The sequence below is a fragment of the Pelodiscus sinensis genome, chromosome 2, assembly GCF_052426305.1.
Source record: "Pelodiscus sinensis isolate ZL-2025 chromosome 2, ASM5242630v1, whole genome shotgun sequence".
Lineage (NCBI taxonomy): Eukaryota > Metazoa > Chordata > Testudines > Trionychidae > Pelodiscus > Pelodiscus sinensis.
In genome coordinates, this window is record NC_143053.1 from 117453498 (window position 1) to 117476196 (window position 22699).

Consider the following 22699-nt stretch of genomic DNA (forward strand, 5'->3'; position numbering starts at 1 on the left):
GAGGGGCTCCGGCGGGGGGGCAGCCCATGCGCGCCTGGGATGCCCCGCCGCCGGCTTCCCCCGAGGCTTTCAAAGCCGCGGAGGGGCTCCGGCGGGGGGGCAGCCCAGGCGCGCCTGGGATGCCCCGCCGCCGGCTTCCCCCGAGGCTTTCAAAGCCGCGGAGGGGCTCCGGCGGGGGGGCAGCCCATGCGCGCCTGGGATGCCCCGCCGCCGGCTTCCCCCGAGGCTTTCAAAGCCGCGGAGGGGCTCCGGCGGCGGGGCATCCGGCGTACAAGACGACCCCCGATTTTTGGGGGATGTTTTTTAACATCAGAGGTCGTCTTGTACGCCGGAATATACGGTAATACAGGAATGATGATATTCAGCATCAGGCCCGCAATATAAAAGAGACCTTCAATCTGTATGGTACTGGGCTCTTTCCAGTTGATTTCAGCAGGAGCTGGGGGAACAGAGAAACAGGAAAAAATCACTCCTAGTCTGCACTGTAATGTAAAAAATACAACTAAACCAACAGTGTTCAAAAAGTGTTTTGGCTGCTGTATTTAGAAGCAACACAAAGGCAACATCTTAAAAATGAGTGCAATGCACAGTTGCCTTCAGAGCAATTTCACTTCATTAGGAAGGGGTGCGGGTTGGGTTACCACAGCAACTGTTAGAAAATAAAATGCTTTCTCTTCTTGTTTGTACATTGAAGAACTTGGGAGACCACCATGTACTGGAACAAGAGAAGAGATTACAAAAGCCTCCTTTCAACAAAAAGAACTATGTTAAGTTCTTCCCTCAATACAAAAGTTCACATCAATCCCTTTTCCTTGAAAGCATGTGGACTATTTCTAACAGCTACTAACTAATACAGAAGAGAGATCTTGTCTGTCAGAGATACAAAAATCTTTTTTGTGGTGAGCCAAAGTGGGTGGGCCTTTACCACACACTGCACTGTCTGCTGGGGCACCAATGTGTGAAATATATGTAGATTGTTGAGCTGCTCATATATGATTTACTTTTATTTGTCAGGCCTAATCTTACTATTACTGAATTTAATTTGGTGGTAGTTTAGCTAGGCCAGGATTCACTTCAGTCCTAAAGGGTTTGGGTATCATTAATCCAGATTTAAAAAAAAATTCAATATGATCTATAAGGAAAAGCAACTTGGGGAAATATGGTTCAGTTGTGGTTTGCTCTTTTCTCTGACATTCTTTTGTGCTTTAGAATGGATTGAACACAGCTGTGCTGATAAAGAAGTTGAGTCAATGGATTGTGGGCAATGTGTCCCTGGGAAAAGGATTAAAATTCTTCTGTTGTGTGTCTTGAAGTGTCAGAATGATTTAGAGAATTATCTGCAATTATCTACCAATAAATTGAAAATTTAGAGGGTTTTACTTATTCAAGGTTTCCTGCAGAGTGTTGTCAACCATTTTTATCACCCTTTGTTTTAAAATTCAGCAATATCTGCCATAAAGATATGCAACAATGCAATGTGCAGTACCTTTCAAATGAAAACTACACAACCATCACCCCCTCCCCAACATCGATTCAATTGCCATGCCCTTACAGTATCTATTCCACCATTCATATAGGATGGTTTCTGTTCCACAGCTCTGGTAACTTATCTCCACCCTCTACCTGCATCCTCACTTCCTCAGCTGTTGGTTTGCTGTCTGCTGCAATCCGGATCTGAGGCACCTTAGGAATTTATCACTCTAGCAAACCAGCTCCAATGGGCTACTGAGTACAGCAGCAGGTTAATGTGGGAATCTTAGTGTACGTCAGTACAGCTGAAGTCGAATTAAGCTACGCAACTTCAGCTACGTTAATTGTGTAGCTGGCGTCGAAATAGCTTAATTCAGCTTTAAGCGCTGTCTACACAACAGGAAGCCAAAGGAAGAACACTTCCTTTGACTTCCCTTACTTGTGAAATTAGAATTACAGGAATCGGAGTAAGAAGTCCTCCAGCTTGACATAATTTTGAAATAAAGGCTTGTAGTATAAACGCACATTTTGTTATTTCGGAATGACGCTAGTTATTCTGAAATAACGCTGCTGTGTAGACGTCAAACACCCATCTCACTTCTGGCGTCCTTGGGGTCCAGGAAGTGATCAGGACTCCTCTCCCCAATAACAAAAAGGGGCTGGTACCCCAAAACTGTTCTGGTTTGTGCCTTCATTTACTTTGGATCTAGGAAGTACCGCTTATTATTCAGATTAATAGGTGTTTCAAACAACTTCTAGACTCCTCCCTCACGCTCTGTTTTAGGATAGGTTTCTCTCTAGTTTTGGTGTATTGACTGATGACTTTACACCAGCTATTCAGTGAGCTGGAACAGCCCCAGCAGCATTGATTTCTTCTAAATGAGGCTTTGCTTGGGGTGAGGGTGAAGCAAATGGCTTTGGCCAGCACAGGTCTGAAGACAGCCTGCAATGCTTTTGCAGGCTCCTGGGGGCTGCTGGCCCTCGGGGGCAAAGAAGTAAAGCCAGATTAGTGGAAAGCCCGTGCCCCTGGCTTTGCTTCTATAACCCTGAACCACGGAGGTGCTTCCACTCTAGCTCTTCTTCCTCGATATCGCAGGGCCGGGGCAGTCCAAGCTCCTGTCTTGCTGTAGCGAATACTGCGTGGGAGGGAAGGCTGGCGATGGCAGGCCCTGAGCTCCGAGGCGCAGCTCCCCTGCCGCGGAAGGCATCTTTCACGCTCTCAGCAGAGCAGCGGGCTCTGCCTTGGAAGCACGTGCCCCCGGCGGCGGGAAGCTGTCCGGCCCGAGCCGCTGGAAGGAAAACGTCTAGGGTCACGGGGAGGGAGAACTAACTCGTCCGCTCACTGGCTGGCTGTGAGCCCAGCTCCAGGAGCAGGAGCCTCCTCACGCCCTGTCCCCCCTTGGCTGGGTCCCGGCTCCGCGTTTGAGGATGGGACGGGTGCTGGCTGCGGGCTCCTTGCGGCTGCGAGGAGGGAGCCTCGCAAGCGCAGCGCAAGAGGAGACTGCGCGAGCTGGGGCTTGTCCCTGATCCCTCCTCAGCGGGCAGGGATCGGCCTCGCCACCGAGCAGGCGGCAGGGAGCTGCCCCGGCCGGAGCGCGCCGAGCAGCAGGGGACGAGGGGGCGGCGCGCCCGACCGCGTTGCAATGCCCCCTGCCTAGGCACTTTCCAAGCGGCGGGGGAGCCTAGAGACAAAACTTCTCAAGGAACCAGCCGGGAGACCCCGCCCCAGGCACCCAGCCGCCGGGAAACCTTCCCTCCCCCCGGCCATCCCGCGGAAAGCTGGCGGGAAGCAGCCCGCCCCCGCTGTCAGTCCCCTGCGGGATCCGGAGAGAGGAAGCCACGGCCCGGGCTGCGGAGCGCGAGCGGAACTAGCGACCCCCCCCCCCCCCCAGAGGAGCCGGCGGGAGAGGGGTGTCCGCCCGGAGTCGCCTCCATCTGCTGCGACGGGGAGGAAAGAGAAATGCAGGCGCCAAGGCAAAGCGAGAGCTGAGTGCCCGGGATCGGACTGCAAAGGGCGCTGCCTCCTGCACCCGGCCCCCCTTGGCCGCGCTGCTGCTCAAAGTGCCAGAAAGTGGGGAGAAGTGACTGCCCGCCGCCTGCCGGGCGAGTGACACGCAGCACAGTTTCAGTAGGAGGAGGGCAGGGCGGGGACCTCCTTCCAGCGCGGGAGGAGGCTCAGCCCGTACTTTGTGGGGTGTGTGGCATTGCACCCCTCTGATTTGCAAGCCTTCCCTCCACCCGCCGCCCTTCCCTGCCCCAGCAGCTGGAGAAGGCTGCGCCCCGCCGGGGTATGTGTGGGCAGCTGCAGGATGGCCTCGGCCGTGTTTGAGGGCACCTCGCTGGTGAACATGTACGTGAGGGGCTGCTGGGTGAACGGCATCCGGAGACTCATCATCAGCCGGCAGGGGGACGAGGAGGAGTTTTACGAGATCCGCACCGAATGGTCGGACAGGAACGTGCTCTACTTGCACCGGAGTTACTCGGACCTGGGCCGCCTCTTCAAGCGGCTGCTGGACTCCTTCCCGGAGGATCGCCCGGAGCTGTCACAGTCCCCCCTGCTCCAAGGTTTGGGCAGCTTCTGGCTTCCTTCCTATTGCCTAAGCTCCGGCTCCTGGCTTGGGGGGTATGTAGGTACATCCTGGACGGAGGGGTGGGGGAGAGAACTTGCTGGGGACAGAGACAGACTCTCTTGTTGGCTGCGTGGTTTGAGTCGGTGTCCTGGAGCGATTGAAAGGCTGCAGGACAAACGGGGGGGCGGGGGGCCGCGAAGTTAAACTCCGTACAGCGGACTGGAGTCTCCACCGTGTAATTTACTCCCGGTTAAAATGCTTGTGAAATACCGCTCAGTCCCAATGTTGACACTTCGCGCAAGGCGCAAGGCAGAGGAGAGAATCTGCGCCAGATATTTGACCCAGATTGCTGGGAAACTGAATTCAGTAATCATACTCCATCTACACACAGCCCCCAAATGCTGAGGCACCTTGGGGAGGTAATTGCAGAGAGGGGTCTTAAAAGACTGTCCTTCCTCTCTCTGGATCCAGGCGATCCTGATTAACACAATCCATATTTACTGCTCCACCCGCAGTGATTTAACACCTCCCCACCCTGCCCAAGACACTGAGGGATGTGGGGCCTCTTTGGAGGGAGTAGTATTTGGGGTAAGCACTGGTGTTGAAAGCGAGCCAAACGAATATTTCCCATTTGTATGATGGGGAAGGCTGCAACTCTTCCCAGGGCATAGAGCAGACTCTCAGGATTAATAATAGGAGGGAAAGATCAGAGTTTATGTATGTTTTCTCATGAGAATATGGAAATTTGCTGCTGCCATCTCTCTTTAGCAATAGTATTCTGGGCTCCTCCAGCACAGGGTGATGGGGAGTTAAATTCTGAGGCTTCACTGACTTCAGTGCAGTTACTTCTGACTGTCACCCGCCTGAGAAAAGACGCAGTCCCTTGCAGTTGGAGATGGCCCCAGAGACTTTTCCCCAAAATAATGTAAATATTTTTTTCTTGAATATTGCAAGCTCTTGATAGTTCTCAAGCCTCCTGCTTTTATTACTCCTGCCATCTGTTTGTGTTGTCATTTTGTCCTGTTAAAAATATCTGGAATATATTGCCCTCCCCTCCCCCACCCTCCGCCTCTGTTTCTTTGCTGTATATTCTAGGTTCATGGGAAGTGGCTTCTCTTTCAGTTCCTGAAAAATTGAGCTGCTAGAATTAGTTTATCTTGCTTCCTTCCTCAGCTAACACTGAAGGAAGAAATGCTGCCTGACACTCCCAGGCACTGAGTGCCCCCTGCAGACAATTGGAGAATCTTCCTGTATGAATGATGAAAACCCTTAAGTTGGAGCTGTGAATACTCAGCACCTCTAAAAATCATGCCCGAGCTGTATTGAGTGAGGCCCTCCAAATCAGTGACCACTCTTGCAAACTATTAGCCCTTAATTACATGTTTCAGAGGTCCCATTTGTGTTTATTCACTCACACTGGAAGCTGATGTCCCCCTACTTGACCGTTCCACATAGCATGAACTATGACCAATAGTCAGGGAAGACTAAACCTCCCTAGGACATTAGGAGATTTAATGCCTGTGCAAGGCCTGGGTCCTTCAGCCCTCATTTCTGTGAGTAATCCTTCTCATATGAATTGTCACCCTGACTTCAGTAGGCTTCCATGGTGAATGACATACATATGGGCGGGAGTGGAAGAATTAAACACTAATACTATATTCATAGTGAGATAGAAAGTCCCAATGTTATTTTTAATGCTGACAGTTCTACGATTTGGGGGTTAAGATATTTTAAATCTCAAGAACTGTATTTTCCTTGGCTAATGATAGAAACTTCTTACAGTGAAACATGTAAATATGATAGACTCCAAGTCATGAATAGTTTCTGAGAACTATCATTCCCATTATAGTGAACTCACTTCTTCAAATGAAATTCTGTAAAAAAAAAAAAAAAGACTTTGCAGAAATGAGTTATCATTGCACTTCTCTAAGCAGTCTGTACTTAAATATTTATTTACCAGAACTTGTGAATGCCTGGCCACACAGTCACACATACAGTCAAATCTAAATGATGCTTTGGATATAAGCAGGGGATTTTATAATGTATTTGGTACACAAAGGAGTGTATGATCTCATTTTAGATGAACTTTTCAAATCTGAGGTATCAGATTTTAAAGAAAAATCACATTATTTCATACATTTCCATATATTTAACCCAAATAGAAAGTCATGCTGCTTCTAGGCATTAGCAATGAGTCAGATATATTGTTGATCTCAATCTTTCCAAAAGTGCCAGGCTGTGTAGTGTTTGCATCTGTAATCTTTATGGAGGCAATGAAAGCATTTTGAGTCAATTTTGAGCAGGAACTGGAAATGCTTCTGGTTACTGTAGATACATTTAAGTAGCATCAGAAGAATTACATTAGCTTGTAATTGCTATACCCTTTCTCAAACAACATTATATAAAAAATAAAGGATATTTTCAAATAGCAGACACCTATAATTTGAGCTAAAATAGTTTGATCTTAAAAATGGTTATTAATTTCATAGGCTTAAAAAATGTCCCACTTTTCAGCTGCAGAAATATGAGAAAGAGATGGTAGAGCTCTGCTTTCGTGGGACTATAATTACTTGTGGGTACAATATAAAGCTAACATTCTGTGCTGATATGTTCCTTCTTGCTCCTTAACAGCAAAATCAATGATCCCCACTGTCCTCCCCAACCCACTATTTCCAGAGCTAGGGATGTGAGGTTATCCAGTTAATCAGTAAGCATCACCCTAAATTCTTGATTATGTGCTTGATACCACTGTACTTGCTCTTGGAAGAGCTGCTCTCATTGGGGCTCACGCTATAACATTAATCTAAATCTGTTTTTCACTATGAATTTTGCATCCTGATCCTTTGACATGCGAGCATGCATAAATCATGCAGATAGTTCCTCTGAAATCAGACCGTCTCTTTATAAGAGTAAGAACTATTTGCATAAGTATTTTTAAGATTTGGGTCCTGTGTGTGAATACCGATACACAAGGAATTAACACACTGTATTAAACAAAGATCACTGTAAATTTCTATAAACTTAGGACTCAAGATTCTGCAAGAGGATTGTTCCTCATGATGCTCAATACCCTCAATTGTTGTATGTGTTTATCTTAACTCTTTCGGTAACTATGTGCCCCTAATATACGTGGGTACTAGCACACCCAGCATAAATTATGACTGAAAAAGCAAATAACGAATAGGAATGTATATTCTTTTAGTTCACAGTATCTGTGAAAACATACACGTTCTCTTCACTGTAATGTGAACTGAGGGATATCAGAATCTTGCAAAGATCAGACTTTATGCCCTATGTTGTATTTTTAAGTGGTGTGATGCCTGCATACAAAGCCAGGAACTTAACCAGGTTCCTCTCATGCAAATTCGTCAGTACAGGCTGTCCCCGGGTTACGTACAAGATAGGGACTGTAGGTTTGTTCTTAAGTTGAATTTGTATGTAAGTCGGAACTGGTACATATTGTAGGGGAAACTCTAGCCAAACATTTCTCCAGAGCTCAGTTTTATTCTCCCACACCTCACTTCCCTCAGTCCTTTATTCTCAAGCTGAGGTGTCTGCTGAGAAAAGCCACTCCGCGTCTCCCTGGTCTGCTGGGGGGAGCGCTAGCTTCGCGTCTCCCTAATCTGCTGAGGGGAAGCAGCTAGTGCGGGGTTGCCTCACCCCGTTTGTAAGTAGGGATCCGATGTAAGTCGGATCCATGTAACCTGGGGACTGCCTGTATTCCTCTACTGTAGGAAAGGGGGGAAACAGACAAGGGAACTATCCAACTTTCATTCATAGAAGAAAGCCATGGTCTGGTCCATAAGGCTCACATGAGCTGTTAAGGGAACAAGACCATCTACGTTTTCCAGTGGACTTGCATTGGCATGGTGTCCTTATTGCAGCTATGCCATGCCAAGGGCATTCTCAACATAAGGATTAGAGGCTGTGTTATATTTTAGAGGCTGCCAGCTTTATTTCATTTCTTAGTGGGCAATGTGCACACCTCCGCCTGCCCATTCTTCTCTCAACTTGTCTGTCGCTCACCTCAGCCCCCATGCATTGCTAGACTAGCAGAGAGCCATCTGCAATTCCCAGAGAATGCATAGGAGGGGGAAGGGGCAGAGAAATGCTGTTACGGAGGTAGCTGACCGCCTTTCCCTCCTGGATGGAGAGTGGGGATCTCAATACAAAGAGGGCATCAATCTTGCACAGTCTGTACTATAGTACTAGTATTAAACACAGTATGAGCAATAACTGTGCATGGCAAAGTATACTTGATATCTGCACATTGGAAATGTATAATGAGGCTAAAGACCAGGTACGCTTATCAACAGGAGGTGTGTGTGTGTGTCTAGGAGACCTACACTCCTTATTATACTGATGCTTTTGTAAAATGTTTTTCTTACACATTAATAGTAAGCTGGCTTGTTTCTGTGCTGTTTGCCTCTCTCGGTAGGATCAGAAATTTTGTCTTCCAATCAGATTCCTGCTCTTATAATGACAGATTATCTTAATTTTCATGATTCATTATGATGTCACTAGAATCTTCATAGTATTTTCTTTAGGAATCTGAAGTGTGCTTATCCCTTACTCTAAGGCCGGTGGTCCCCAAACAGTAGGGAGAAACGTTGGTGGAAAGGAGTGCAATGTGTCCTGGACCAATCCCCAGGAAAGGACAGGGAGGGAGTGTCATCCATCCCTGCTTTACCCCCAGCTCTGCTACAACCTGGCTGAGCCCCCGGCCTCAGCCTTGTCCCTGCTTCTTCCCGGCCACATCTCAGCCTCCACCCCATTCCTGATTGCATCTCTCCTCCCAGCCTAACAAGGTACATGGTGTAGACACATTTTGTTACTGATGGCAGGGAAGGAGAGAAAAAGTTTAGGGACCGCTGCTCTAGGTGTATGCATAAACAACACAATATAAAAATACAGACTGGTTCAATAAGGAAATTTATCATTCAGAGACCAACACTTTATTTTACAATCCCAGTCGTTCCCAAGCTATACTCTGTTTTAATCTATGCAAAATTACCTCCTCTATATTTATGTAAAAATTGGTGAGGAAGACAGATAAAAGAGGGAGCGGCTGACTTTAAAATTACCAATTCACTCAGATCCAGAAATAATTGCTGTACCCGCGCCCCCTCAAAAGCAAAACAGAGAAAATTAGGTACAAATGTGGTAAAGAATGAACCAGGAGGGGCTATTGCCTGCAAAATAATATTGAGATGTTCTGTAGTATGATTTTTTTTCAAACATAATCCTTTACCCTTTAAGTCACAGGCAAACTTCTCACTGAATTCAGTGAGTGCAGGAGCAGGTCCTTAGTACTCCTAGATCAATCTAAAATTTTGTCACATAAGCATAATCACATTGAAAACTGCGGTAAATTTGGCCTTCTGTGTGTTTATATATTTTTCTGGGAATCCTTGAAGTGTAACTATCACATTTATATGCTCTAGTGCTGTTTTCATGCACTTTCAGAATGGTCGTTCACATTGTGGCTGTGTGTAGTGCCTGAGCTTCCACACATACTGCTGTCAGTGTCAATGCGCTTCCCTTCGGTCTCATATGGCTGTTTTCTTTATTTCTCTTCCCAGAGTGCTCCTCTTCCGGTTGCTTCCCCCTCCCACTCCTGCCCCCAGCTAGTCAAATTTTTCTCTTCCTTTCCTTATCTGTCATTCTCAGGCCGCTTATCCCCCTCGTGTCTCCCTTTGCTTGGCCTACTTTCTGTTTCCTCTCTTCCTCCTCACATTTTTCTCTGTCCCTCACTAGAATTATTATTATTATAACTAGATCATTATCTGTGGCACATCATCCTCCACATTGTCTCCTTCCTGACACAAACCTTCTAGTTCACGCTAGATCATCTCTGCCTTCCTCTCCTGTCATCAAGCCAGAAGTAGGAGCGGGTGGGAAAGATATTGCTAGGTTGTTTTTGTGTCCCATCTGCAGTGCACCAGGAAGGACAGAAGGCAGCACTAGAAGACTGTCACATTTTGCTGTGCCTTCTGTATCCGTAATCTACTGTTTTATGCATGCTTTCTTATACTGTTGTTTACAAGACCATCTGTGAGTTTAATATATGTTTGGGGGCTGAGAGCTATACAGAGGCAATTTAACAGTTTCCAAAGACAGCAGCTGTTATGGTACAGATAAATACACTGCATCTATTGTGCCTCATTTCACTGTTGACAATGTCAATAGTTCATTAACCAAGCTTGTTCAGAACTTCAGTCTGGTGGACAAAAGGGAAACAGATCTTCATTATCTGGCTTCTAGCAATGTAGTCCAACTGAAATCCAGTTTTTTATTTGCCTTAATGACCTTTAGCATCAGCTCTTCCAGGATGCATAGTATTGCTAAGGTCCTCTCAGTGAACGGAGACATTTTTTCTCTTGCTTCTCAGTCTCCTTTTGAAGGTTTACCTGGTTATAGCTAAATCCATTAAAACTGACTGATGTTCATGAAATCATTCAGGGTATGTCTACACTACAGAGCTTTGTCAGAAAAATGGCCATTTTTCCCACAAAACCTGAGGTCCACACTGCAATCGCATTCTTCCGAAAGAACAGAAAGAACACAGGGGCTTTTCTGGTAAATCGAAAGAACAGAGGGGTTTTTCTGGTGTTGGTAATCCTCTTTCTACGAGGAAGAAGCCTTTTTCCGAAAGAGCTCTTTTGGAAAAAGGCATGTGTGGACGGGGAAGAGGGAGCTCTTTCAAAAGAAGAGGAAAGAGGAAAAACCACAGGTGTCCTGGTGGCCACTCTGTCCATAGCAATCACAGTTTAAATGCAAGAGAGTGTCCATTCAGTGTGGATGCTATCTTTCGAAAAAGCAGATTGCTTTTTTGATGTGCTTTTGTGTGCTGATGCTCTCTTTCATAAGAAGTAATGTCAGAAGATCTCTTCCGAAAAAAGGTTCTTCTGAAAAAACCTGCAGTCTAGACATAGCCTTAGTGATGGCAAAAACGAATGGTTCAGCTGTACTGTTATAAGATGAATAAAGCTTGCTGGTTTCATAACAAAGCCATCCAAACATCTGAATTAATGATGAATTAATGACATTTGTCAGTTTTATTTTTTTGATTTGTCCACATTTCATGGTGAGTTATTGAATTTATGTGAATTCAGTGCTAAAAAGTGATAGCAGCGACTTCCATTTTAATGCTGAACTCAGTTCATTTAATTTCCTCTTCCTTCACTCACTTTTCCTCACTTCATTTTGTCTTTTGAGTTCTATCTTATACCATGTGTCTTGTCTGCCTTGCTGCCTGCAAGATCGCTGGGGCTGAGACTTTTCTTTCTGCTCATGACAATGAAGTTCTAAAGACCTAGACTTGTGTTTTTAGACACTATTATAATCAATGAATATGTTGTTATGAATATATATAATGTTTGTAAAAAGCTGATGACCTGAGAGACCAGACTTCTCTGCTTTTTAACGTTCCTGTGCTGGGCATGTGTGCTATGATACTTAAACACGAATAGTTGGGTATAAAATGAATTTTTTTTCCCTCTGGAGTTTCTGTTTTTGGGAATATTGTTAGGTAACTTACCTCTGCATAGTATGAGCTATATATCTTAAAATAAGAAGCCACAGTTACTTTTGCTCCTGCTCCTGTTCTAGCAGAATTAGATTTGTGCACTAAGCCCCAGATTTTTATGGCCATTCATATACCTAAAGATGAAAATTATGAAAATCTCACTTAGGACTTAACTCTCACTGCATATTCCTAAATACCTTTACAAACCTGGCACCTAAGTGCTCCCAAACAAGAGCTCTGTTCAAACTATAGCCAGTTTAAACCATTTTCCATCCTACCAACATCCAGCACCCAGCACAGCTTGCTAGCCCTCCCCAAGAAAAACCCGCAGAATGAGCAATGTTGGTGACATCACATGAAAAGGAAACCATTGGAGTGCAGGGGTGACCTCTAAAACCTGGATTATTCTCTCCAGTATTCATCATGCATGGACTGGCCTCTCCCCTCCCCTGAGAATAGAGGGGACGAGTGCTGCCTTTGTGACAGTCTCCATCCCCATGCATGGATAGGGTGGCAGAATTCAAGATGAGTTATCACAGAGGAAGTTCCACTTTCATAAGAACATAGGATTTGTCACAGTGGGTTAGACGAGCTGTCCATATGGTCCTGTCTCCAACCATGGCCCGAACCAGATGCTGCAGTGAATGGTGTTAAAATCTGTGAGACAGATGTGGGATCATCTCCATGTAGGTTTCTTCCTGATCTCTAATCATTAGAGATTTGCTTAAACCCTGAAGCATGACATCTAATGTATCTTCCAACATTTTTATTATCTTTAATTATAGCTACTCTGGCTATTTTTTAGTTATCCATATAAATACCCAGTCTCTCCTCTCTCTTTAAAAAAAAATCTTGCAATATTATTGACTTGGGTGATTTCCTGTGACAATGAGTTTCATAGCTTAATTGTGCCAATTGCAAACATTTATTTCCTTTTATCTGTTTTTAATTTCCCACCTTTTAAAGTAATTGAATGTCCCTTTCTTTTTGCCTCATCTCTGCAGATCCCGTCTTGTTCTGTGCAGAAATGGAGGAGGGGGAGAGGAGAGAGCAGTAACAGCTGTAGACTGTCTCATCTGAGTCCAGTCTGAGGCTACTAATGCATGTCCTGCAGGTGGGTGGGAGCAGGCTGAGGCAATGCTTCAGTGGTGAGAGTAGTAGCCAGCAGCCATTACTGTAAGAGAGCTCCTGTATCTATGCAAAAGACTTTCTGTAGAGATTTGTAAGATTTAAATTGCCTTCCATGAAGTGGGGAGGCAACTCCACTCAGTCTCCAAAATCTGTGGTCCCTCACTCTTTCTTGATTTAGGAAAACAATTGACCAGAGCAGAGAGTACTTCATGAGATTGTGCACATCTGTGTTTACTTTGCTCCATTCTGTGGGTTTTCCCTTGGGCCTGTGAGATGACAGTCTGGTAGAGATCAGGAAGGTACAATGTGATTTTTTTAATATATCCCATGGGGGATAATATTTAATAGTAATCACAGTATAACATCTCACATAATTTGCAGAAAACATGCGTTTGCTTTAATCTGCATGCCCAAGCTGAGTTCCACAGCCGTTATTCCGAAATAACTATTCAAGTGTCTACACAGCAATTCTGTTATTTTGAAATAATTTTGAAATAACGGACAGCTTATTCCGTCTTCTGTAAACCTCATTCTATGAAGAATAACACCTATTCCGAAATAACTGTTTTGAAATAAGGTGTGTGTAGACACTCCACATCTGCTATTTCTAAATATCCCCTCACCAGGCCATTCTAAGTTATTCCTCCTGGAGCTCTAAATCGAAATAGCATGTCTACATTAGGGAAGCCTGCCTCAGACTAATTTTGAGGCTTCCCTGCAGTGTAGATGTGCTATTTGGAAATAAGCTATTTTGGAATAACTATCCTAAATAGCTTATTCCAAAATAACTGTGCAGTGTATATGTAGCCTAAGTGAGTTAAATGTGAGAGTGGAGTTGGATCCAGTTACTTCATTCCTTATTTTAGGCCCATTGGGGTCTAATATTGTAAGGAAGATGAACAAGATTTGAGACCTGTTTGAGATACTGCCATATAGCTACATATTTGGAAAAGCGAAGATATATTCATACCATTATTTAGGGTTGGAATGTGAGAGATACAGCTCTATTGTGCCTTGACAGTCAGTAAATCTTTTTATAAATGACTCATGATATACTTTTCTCTTCAACACTATGTGTGATATAGTGAACTGAGCACAATTAAATGAAATTCCTCCGCCACTCCTATCAGTTACAAAACCATGCAAATGAATTAAATAGTTCTGTTCTATGTATGCGTGTTACATAAAAAATCTGTAGTGGGCAAGATTAGGTGGATGGACATTAAAACTTTATTCACATTTCAGTGACTTTTGTGTATAACTGAATGTTTTGTGGTAAGGAAGAAGAAGCCCATCGAAATCTATTTTTGCTTAAGAACAATGAAGATAGGTGTTTACACCATTTAAATCACTTGAAATGATAGTTATTTGTCTAAGCATAGTACATATAATAACACATCACAGCAAAGTTTCCAGGGAGGAGTTAGCACATGCTTTCAATTAGAAGTCAGACTGCAGCTGATGAGAAGAATTGTGAACAACATTTCTCCATGACCTCACTAGGATATTTCCCAATATCCTACGTATGCATGACTGAACAAGTGAAAAATAGTACAGTTAGAATCCAAGCTACAAGGCATCTTTTTCTGATTTATTTTCCTTTATTTAAGGATTTCTGTCTGAACAAGCTTTCCAAGTATGTGTTAGGAGTATAAATGGAGAACTTGGGTAGAATCCTGAACCTTTTCCGCCACAGTTACTCTGACAGAAGTTGGAACATTTGGTTACATGAATAATATAGAGTTTTTGCATGGGAAAGGGTTGCAGAATTGATCCTTGTATTTCTGCACTCCTCGTTTTTCTGACTTCTCCCACAGGAATTAATTGGGCTCTTTGTGTGAATAAAGGGTTGCAAGAGTCAGACAAGAGTCTGTTACTCAGCACCAAAAGGAGTTAATTCTTCAAGGTGTTGAGGCTTTCAGCTCCTGCTGACTTCATTGGGTGGACTGATCCTGTCAACTCTTATGCATATGAGCAGTCCCACAAATTGCAGGATTATGGCCTACAGTTAATGAAAGTGCTATGGTTTGTCCTGCACTGGATAATTTTTAAAATTATATCACGTGCAAATATTACAAGTGAAATTACGCTGGCTTCAATTTTCATGTAAAACCAGTTGGGTATTTTTTTCATATTTACAGTGTAGACAGAGAAAACAGAGGGTCCTGTCCTTATCTGAATTCATAGTGATTAATCATATAAGATCAGCAGCTTCAGGCTGCGTATTTGTAGTGAGTGAGACTGTTTATAACAATTTGTTCATGCATATATAGTCCTTATTCAGCATGTAGGCAAAGCCTGTCCTGGAGTTCTCTCTGTGTCAGTGCAGATCTGCATCCCATTAAAACAGACCTGTGTCCTGCCACTCATACAGTCTGATCACAAATTGACACTTGTCAGTCACTGAGTGGAAGGATTTTTTTCAGAGTTAACAAGTGAGCATAGAGAGCTCTTGCAGGCTTTCAGTAGAAAAGCAAGAGGGTAGGAGTTAGGGATGTGAAGGTGTAGCCATGTACTCAGATAACTGATGAGCCTGGGCTCATTGGTTAACGTTCATAGTTAAAAGCCAGCTCCCCATGCACACCAGTTTCCAGGGACCCACCAGCCACCCCCCACCCCTGCACTACTGCCTCTGATGGAGAGGCAGCAGTGCAGAGGGGGAGGGAGGAGGAGGAGCCAATATGCATGGGGAGCCAACTGCTACCCATTAAAATTTTCTTAATTCTTTAATTACACACATTTTAATATCCCTAGTAGGCATTTTCACTGCATCTCATCACTCTTAATCTCCTTCCTCTCCACTCTACTTCTTTTCTTCCATTCCGTTGTTTAAGGTTTTAATAAAATGTTTTTTATTGTCCCCAAAACTACAAAACGTTCTGCATCAGCTTTCTAGTAGTTTTTGTTTTGTTTTGGTCTGTAGATGATTCTTTTCCAAGATCTAGAGGTTAGAAACATGTACTTTCTAGGGATGTAGGAGTATAATCGATTACCTAATTGACTGATAAGCAAAAGCTTATAGGTTATTGCTATAGACTACATGCTTCCCTCTCAGTAAATTTTTTATCAAGCTGGCCAGCAGCCTGGCTCAGTCCCGGCTTGTGCCAGGTCTGTGACCTACCCCTGTTGCAGCTCTGCATTTAAAGGGTATTAGGAGCCAGGTGGGTAGCAGCCTGGCTCAGTTCCAGCTTGCGCTGGGTCTGGAAGTTTAGACAACCCCCACCTGGACAGGGGCTGCTGTATCAGAGGTAGAGTGCAGAGTGACAGGCAGACGGTCTGCGAGGGGAGCTGGTTTTTAAACTGGCTCCCCTCCCAGACCATCTTCTGCCTGACACCTCACAGAGGCAGCAGCACAGAGAGGCAGAGGGCTCCTCGGGAGTGGGACCAGAGCCCACTGGTTACTGGCCCCATTCCCAGGGACTATAGAATAGTTGAGTAACTGATAAGAATCCATACTGTGTGCAACAGCAGTCCGAAAAACAAATAGAACGTTAGGAATCATTAAAAGGGTAGAGAATAAGACAGAAGATATTTTATTGTCTCTATAGAAAACCATGGTATGTCCACATCTTGCATAGTGTATGTACAGAGTGGTCGCCTCATCTCAAAAAAGATACTGGCATTGGAAAAGGCAGTGGTGTAGTGAGGAGGGGAAGGGGAGATAGTTGCCTCCGGGCACCACGCTAGTGGAGCGCCAATTTAGCTGCCAAAAGTTACGTTGTTAACTTTTTTATGATTATTTCCTATTTTATATGTATTCCAATAGTCAACTGTGAAAAGGTTTCAGCGAAACCTTCAAAAAGTAAATAGGATGATAATTATGGAATAAAGAACTGGCAAGATGGGCTACTAAGCAATTAGCATAATGTAGAAAATGAGGTTATACCTATTTGTTGGTCCAACTTCCCAGTAACCCTGTTCACCTGAATTGTGGTGAGATGGAATATCTTTAGGTGCCTACTTGTTAGAAAATACAGATCTACATCAAGATTCTTTGAGTACTGCAACATTAAGGACTGTTGGTATTTCTTGTATCTACTTTCTAAATTAAGCCCAATCCAATTCCCAAGTCCATAAAAATACTTGTATTGATTTCAGTGGGAGCTGATAGGGACTTTGGGCAAGGAACCTCTTCCTTCCTTGAGAATGGAAAAAATAGGGGAGATTACAGCTTAAGGATGTAAAATCCTGATTAATCAGTGAACCAGTTAAACATTATGTTTAACCGGCTAACCCAGTGTTTCTCAAACTGTGGGTCCCGACCCCCTGGGGAGTCGCGAGCAACTTAGAGGGGGGGTTGCAGTATCACAAAGTTTGAGAACCCCGGGCTACCCAATTAAACGGGGCACGGATGAGGGGGCTGGGCTGGAGTGACTCCCCTGCTGAAGGCAGAGGCTGCTTCAGCCAGTCTGGGCCTGCTGAGGGTGGGGTCTGCTTCAACCGGGCTAGAGTGCTTCTGCCCATGGTGGGCCCTGCAGGGCTGGAGCAGTTGCATTCTTCCGAAAGAAAATCAAACGAATAGGGGTTTTTCCGACATTGGTAATCCTCATGCTATGAGGAAAAAGCCTTTTTCCGAAAGACCTCTTTCAGAAATAGGTGTGTGTAGACTGGGAAGAGGCAGTTCTTTCGAAAGAAGAGGAAAGAGGAAAAAGCGCAGGTGACTTGGTGGCCACTCCTTCCATAGTAATCACAGCTGAAATACGAGATAGCATCCTATCTTTTGAAAAAGCAGATCGCTTTTTCGATGCACTTTGGCAGTGTGGATGCTCTCTTTTGGAAGAAGTTTTTCCAGAAGAACTCTTCCTGAAAAGCTTCTTCCGAAAGAAACCTGCAGTCTAGACATAGCCTCTGAAATGAAGCTAGGGGATCTACTTCTGGACAATGGGTCATCATCTCCTGAGGTAAAAGACATGTCTCAGTTAGGCATACTGTGTGATGCCTTTCCATATGTTCTTGGCCAAACTAGAGTTGTCTACCACATATAGACCTCCACATACATGTTTTGTATTTTCATTTTCGCTTACTATGTGTTTGCTTTTTTTCTAGGACTAATCACAATCAAAGAGGCCCGTGATATAGAAGCCAGGCTTAATGAAGTGGAGAAGCTTCTGAAGATTATTATAAATATGCCTTGGAAAGTAAGTATGTCATATACCATGTTACTGGACTTGAGACCTAGTGGAGAGTAATTTGCCCTCTTCATATAGATGGGAAGGTATTGGGCTCTTGGAGATTTTGCAGAGGCTGAAAGGGCTGTTCAAGCTTCTTCATGATATCATCTCTTCCCTCTGTCTCTACCCTCATGGTCTCCTGCCCCTACAAAGTGACCTATGTATTGTCATGATGTAAAAAGTCATTAAAAACATCTGAGTGGTGCCACGGTTACTTATGCTGTGGGGCTCTGCAGTACAATATAACGATTAACTTTATACTGCAGCGCCTGCAGCGAAGCTTCCTGCAAGCAGAGCTGCCAGCCCCTGCTAGTCCCTCTCCCAGGGAGGAGGCTTCATTGCCACTCCTGGGGAGGCTCCAGCCCAGCTGCTGGGGAGGCTTTCCTGTAGACTGTGCAGCTGGCTCTCCAGGACCCACAGTCTATAACCTGTGGCGGGAGAGTTGGACCGGGGCTGCCATGGACAGGGCTGCTCTGTCTGTCTGTCTGGCCGGAACAGCCCCGGCCTGTGGTGGCCCCTGCCCAGGGTGGGTGGGGAGCCTCTACAGCCCCTACTGGTTAACTGCAACTGGTAAGCCTTCCCCATAAAGGGAGAGGCTTACTGGTTAACCTTTTCTATCCCTAGTCATGACAATTATCTCCTTATCTTTCAGGATCATGTATCTGATCTGCATGGTGTGCTGAATTGAGGGTCTCGTAATTAGATCCACAAGAGCAGATCCCCACTGATATGAGTGGGGCTCAGTATGGCACAAGAATGTTGCTCTGTGTTTTCCGATTGCAGGGGCTATAGACTGTAAACTCAGTAAAGCAGGGACCATGTATTTCCCTGTTTTTATTGCATGAGGCACACTGAAGGCACTCAATAAATAATAATAAAAATGGGTATTATTTGTAGACTGGCCGCTGTTGCCCCAGGCTTATGAAGTGCCTTCCTTTTAATTATGTCCAGATCCTGGATTCAATCCTCTTCTTAAATAGGGCAGATCACTTAACCTCTCTGTTCCTTGGACTGCCCATCTGTATAAAACTGCCCTTTGGCTAACATCATGTGTTTTATCTCCATGATTAGGCTATGTTGAGGCTTGATTAATGTATGCAAAACACTCAAAGGTCCTTGGGAAGATCTTGTAAAAGAGCAATTGCTCCAGAAGTTCAACCACACATGGCAGGAGTTGGAAGATATGGGTTGTGTTCTTGATCATGGCACTGGCTTTGCTTTATAAATGGGCAAGTTGGTGAACATCGACTTGCCCATTAGAAACAAATCCTCAAGAGGCACTGAGCTGTAGTCAGTGGGAGTTGGATGTTGACAGTAAGGGTTGCATGTATTCAGCATTTCTCAAGATCTGGCCTGGTAACAAGATAAATAAATCAAGCTATGACTCTGGAACTAAACTTTAAAAATATGTATTTCTTTGTTTTTTTCAGTATTCTAGATCTGAAGTTGTCCTTACCTTCTTTGAAAGATCTCCGTTGGATCAAGTGTTAAAAAATGACAATGTCCATAAAATTCAACCAAGCTTTCAAAGTCCGGTTAAAATATCAGGTAAGAATTATTAGTTTGCTAGAATGCACACAAGAATAACTAAATGAAAATATTTGTTTCCCCCCCATCCCATAACATTTAGAAAAAAGCCTACTTCCTCTGCTATCCTCATGCTCTTGCCTCTCAATATATAGAATATCATTAGAACAAACACTATGCAGCAGAGTTGTAGGCATTTTGAAATGACTCCTTTTGTCAGCATATGGACTTCAGACTCTTCCTTGCTCTGCTAGGTGTCAATTGCCCTTCCTTGAGAAGACTGTGTCCTTGTGCTGTCTGTACTGTTGCATTGCAGAGGAAGAATTGAGGAAATATGACCTAAATAAAGTATATTTCTATAACATACACCTACATATTTTTTTAAAAAGAAATTGGTCACATTTTGTACTAAGGGTGTATTCTTCTACCATATATTTGAGAGAGTCTGTCTCTGTCTCTATCTGTTTGTTCAAGAACTCCTCCTAAATGATAAGAGCTAGGATCACCAAATTAGGCATACAGCTCACTCTTATCATAACTTAAAGCAAGGTCAGGGTTTGGTTGTACATGGAAAATAGGATGTGCCTGGAATCGGATTGCTTCTCATAAAACTATACAGAACAGGACAGAATTACCAGGCAGATGACTGTCCCAGCCCCACGCCTCCCACCCCACAGGTGCCCTTTGGGGGGGGGGGGGCTGAAGCTTCCCTCACCTCCAATTTGTACAGAACACTGCTAGCTGTTCCCCTTCATCAGGGAGCAAGGGGAAAGTGCACAGTCTGCTGCATTCCTCACTCTGGCTGGGGAGCACAGGGGGCAGATGAAAAGCAAGAGGAAGACCAAGGACAGGGTAGGCCCACTGCTTAGCGAGGAGGGAGAAGCAGTAACAGGGAACTTGGAAATGGCGGAGATGCTCAATGACTTCTTTGTTTCGGTCTTCACCGAGAAGTCTGCAGGTGTGCCTAACGTAGTGAATACAAGCAGAGAGAGGGTAAGTTTAGAAGATAGGATACACAAAGAACAAGTTAAAAATCACTTAGGAAAGTTAGATGTCAGCAAGTCACCAGGTCCTGATGAAATGCATCCCAGGATACTCAAGGAGCTGATAGAGGAGGTATCTGAGCCTTTAGCTATGATCTTTGAAAAATCATGGCAGACAGGGGAGATTCCAGAAGACTGGAAAAGGGCAAATATTGTGCCCATCTATAAAAAGGGGAATAAGAACAACCCAGGAAATTATAGACCGGTCAGTTTAACGTCTGTCCCAGGGAAGATAATGGAGCAGGTAATTAAGGAAATCGTATGCAAACACTTGGAAAGTAATAAAGTGATAGGGAATAGCCAGCATGGGTTTGTGAAGAACAAGTCATGTCAAACTAATCTGATAGCTTTCTTTGATAAGATAACGAGCCTTGTGGATAAGGGAGAAGCGGTGGATGTCATATACCTAGACTTTAGTAAGGCATTTGATACGGTCTCGCATGATATTCTTATTGATAAACTAGGCAAATATAACTTAGATAGGGCCACGATAAGGTGGGTGCATAATTGGCTGGATAACCGTAGTCAGAGAGTTGTTGTTAACGGTTCTAAATCCTGCTGGAAAGGGATAACAAGTGGAGTTCCTCAAGGGTCTGTTTTGGGACCCGTACTGTTCAATATCTTCATCAATGATGTAGATATTGGGATAGAGAGTACTCTTATTAAGTTTGCAGATGATACCAAACTGGGTGGGGTTGCAACTTCTTTGGAGGATAGGGACATAATTCAAAATGACCTTACCAAGTTAGAGAAATGGTCAGAGGTAAACAGGATGAGGTTTAATAAAGAGAAATGCAAAGTGCTCCACTTAGGAAGGAACAATCAGTTCCATACATACAAGATGGGAAGCGACTGTCTAGGAAGGAGCATGGCAGAAAGGGATCTAGGGGTCATAGTGGACCACAAGTTGAATATGAGTCAACAGTGTGATGCTGTTGCAAAAAAAGCAAATATGATTCTAGGTTGTATCAACAGGTGTGTTGTAAGCAAAACTCGTGAAGTCATTCTGCCGCTCTACTCTGCACTAGTTAGGCCTCAGCTGGAGTACTGTGTCCAGTTCTGGGCGCCACATTTCAAGAAAGATGTGGAGAAATTGGAAAGGGTACAGAGAAGAGCGACAAGAATGATTAAAGGTCTAGAGAACATGACCTATGAAGCCAGGCTTCATGAACTGGGCTTGTTTAGTTTGGAAAAAAGAAGATTAAGGGGGGACATGATAGCGGTTTTCAAATATCTAAAAGGGTGTCACAAGGAGGAAGGCGAAAATTTGTTCCTCTTGGTTTCTGAGGACAGGACAAGGAGTAATGGGCTTAAAGTGCAGCAGGGGAGGTTTAGATTGGACATTAGGAAAAAATTCCTAACTGTCAGGGTGGTCAAATATTGGAATAAATTGCCAAGGGAGGTGGTGGAATCTCCCTCTCTGGAGATATTTAAGAACAGGTTAGATAGACATCTGTCAGGGATGGTGTAGACAGAGCTTGATCCTGCCTTGAGGGCGGGGGGCTGGACTCGATGACCTCTCGAGGTCCCTTCCAGTCCTATGATTCTATGATTCTATGAACCTGGGCCTGTCCCAGCCAGGGGGCATGCATCCCTCCCCCAGCTGTGTCCTCTGGAGTTGCAGTGGCCATGGAGATATGGTTCTCACCTGGCCCCAAGCTGCTGCAGTGTTAACTACTTTAACAATAACTTAGTCTGTGTGCCCCTCTGCATGTGTGACATGATGGATCTAAAAGCAGATGGAAAATGGTCACTAAGCAATAATCTGGGCACCATTCTGTCACAGCTCTAAGAGTCCAGTAAAATGGCAATTACTAGTTTGGCTGCTACTCTCTCTTACACTGATGTAAATCAATCATACGTTTGTGGAAGTCACTGAAATTGCATCAAACTGGCTTGACAAAAGAATGAGGGTCACTGATATTTTTAATAGTAGGAAAAGATTTGTGTGGAATGCTTAAATACAAAGAGTGAAACTGGAACTAGCAGTGAATAGATTCTGCATGGCTTATGTGTAGAAGAACTATGAAAACAATGGGATCTAGGATTGCCAGGTGTCTGGTTTTGAACTAGACAGTCCAGTATTTGAGCTTTCTGTTCGGGAAACAAATTGAGAAAATATAAATGAGAAAATATAAATGTTTGGTATTTTCTAAATAAGATGTAATGTAGATTGTGATGTAATGTTAAGTGTGTCCAGTATTTTTGTTGAAACCATCTGTCAACCCTAATGGGATCTGAGCAAGAATATATTTTTAA

General features: G+C 44.2%; 1 protein-coding gene across 3 annotated transcripts in view; it reads left to right on the plus strand.

The window, feature by feature from the left end:
- Positions 1-2778: 2778 nt before the first annotated feature.
- Positions 2779-22699, plus strand: part of PXDC1 (PX domain containing 1) — a 113015-nt gene continuing 93094 nt past the window's right edge. The window contains exons 1-3 of one of the 3 annotated variants that reach the window (XM_075921332.2): positions 2779-4035; positions 17746-17837; positions 19301-19418. In XM_075921332.2, the coding sequence (XP_075777447.2) occupies positions 3780-4035; positions 17746-17837; positions 19301-19418 (466 nt within the window). In that variant the 5' untranslated portion in view covers positions 2779-3779. The remainder of the gene's footprint in view (positions 4036-17745; positions 17838-19300; positions 19419-22699) is intronic. The other 2 variants (XM_075921335.2, XM_006138816.5) reach the window with 2 other exon arrangements.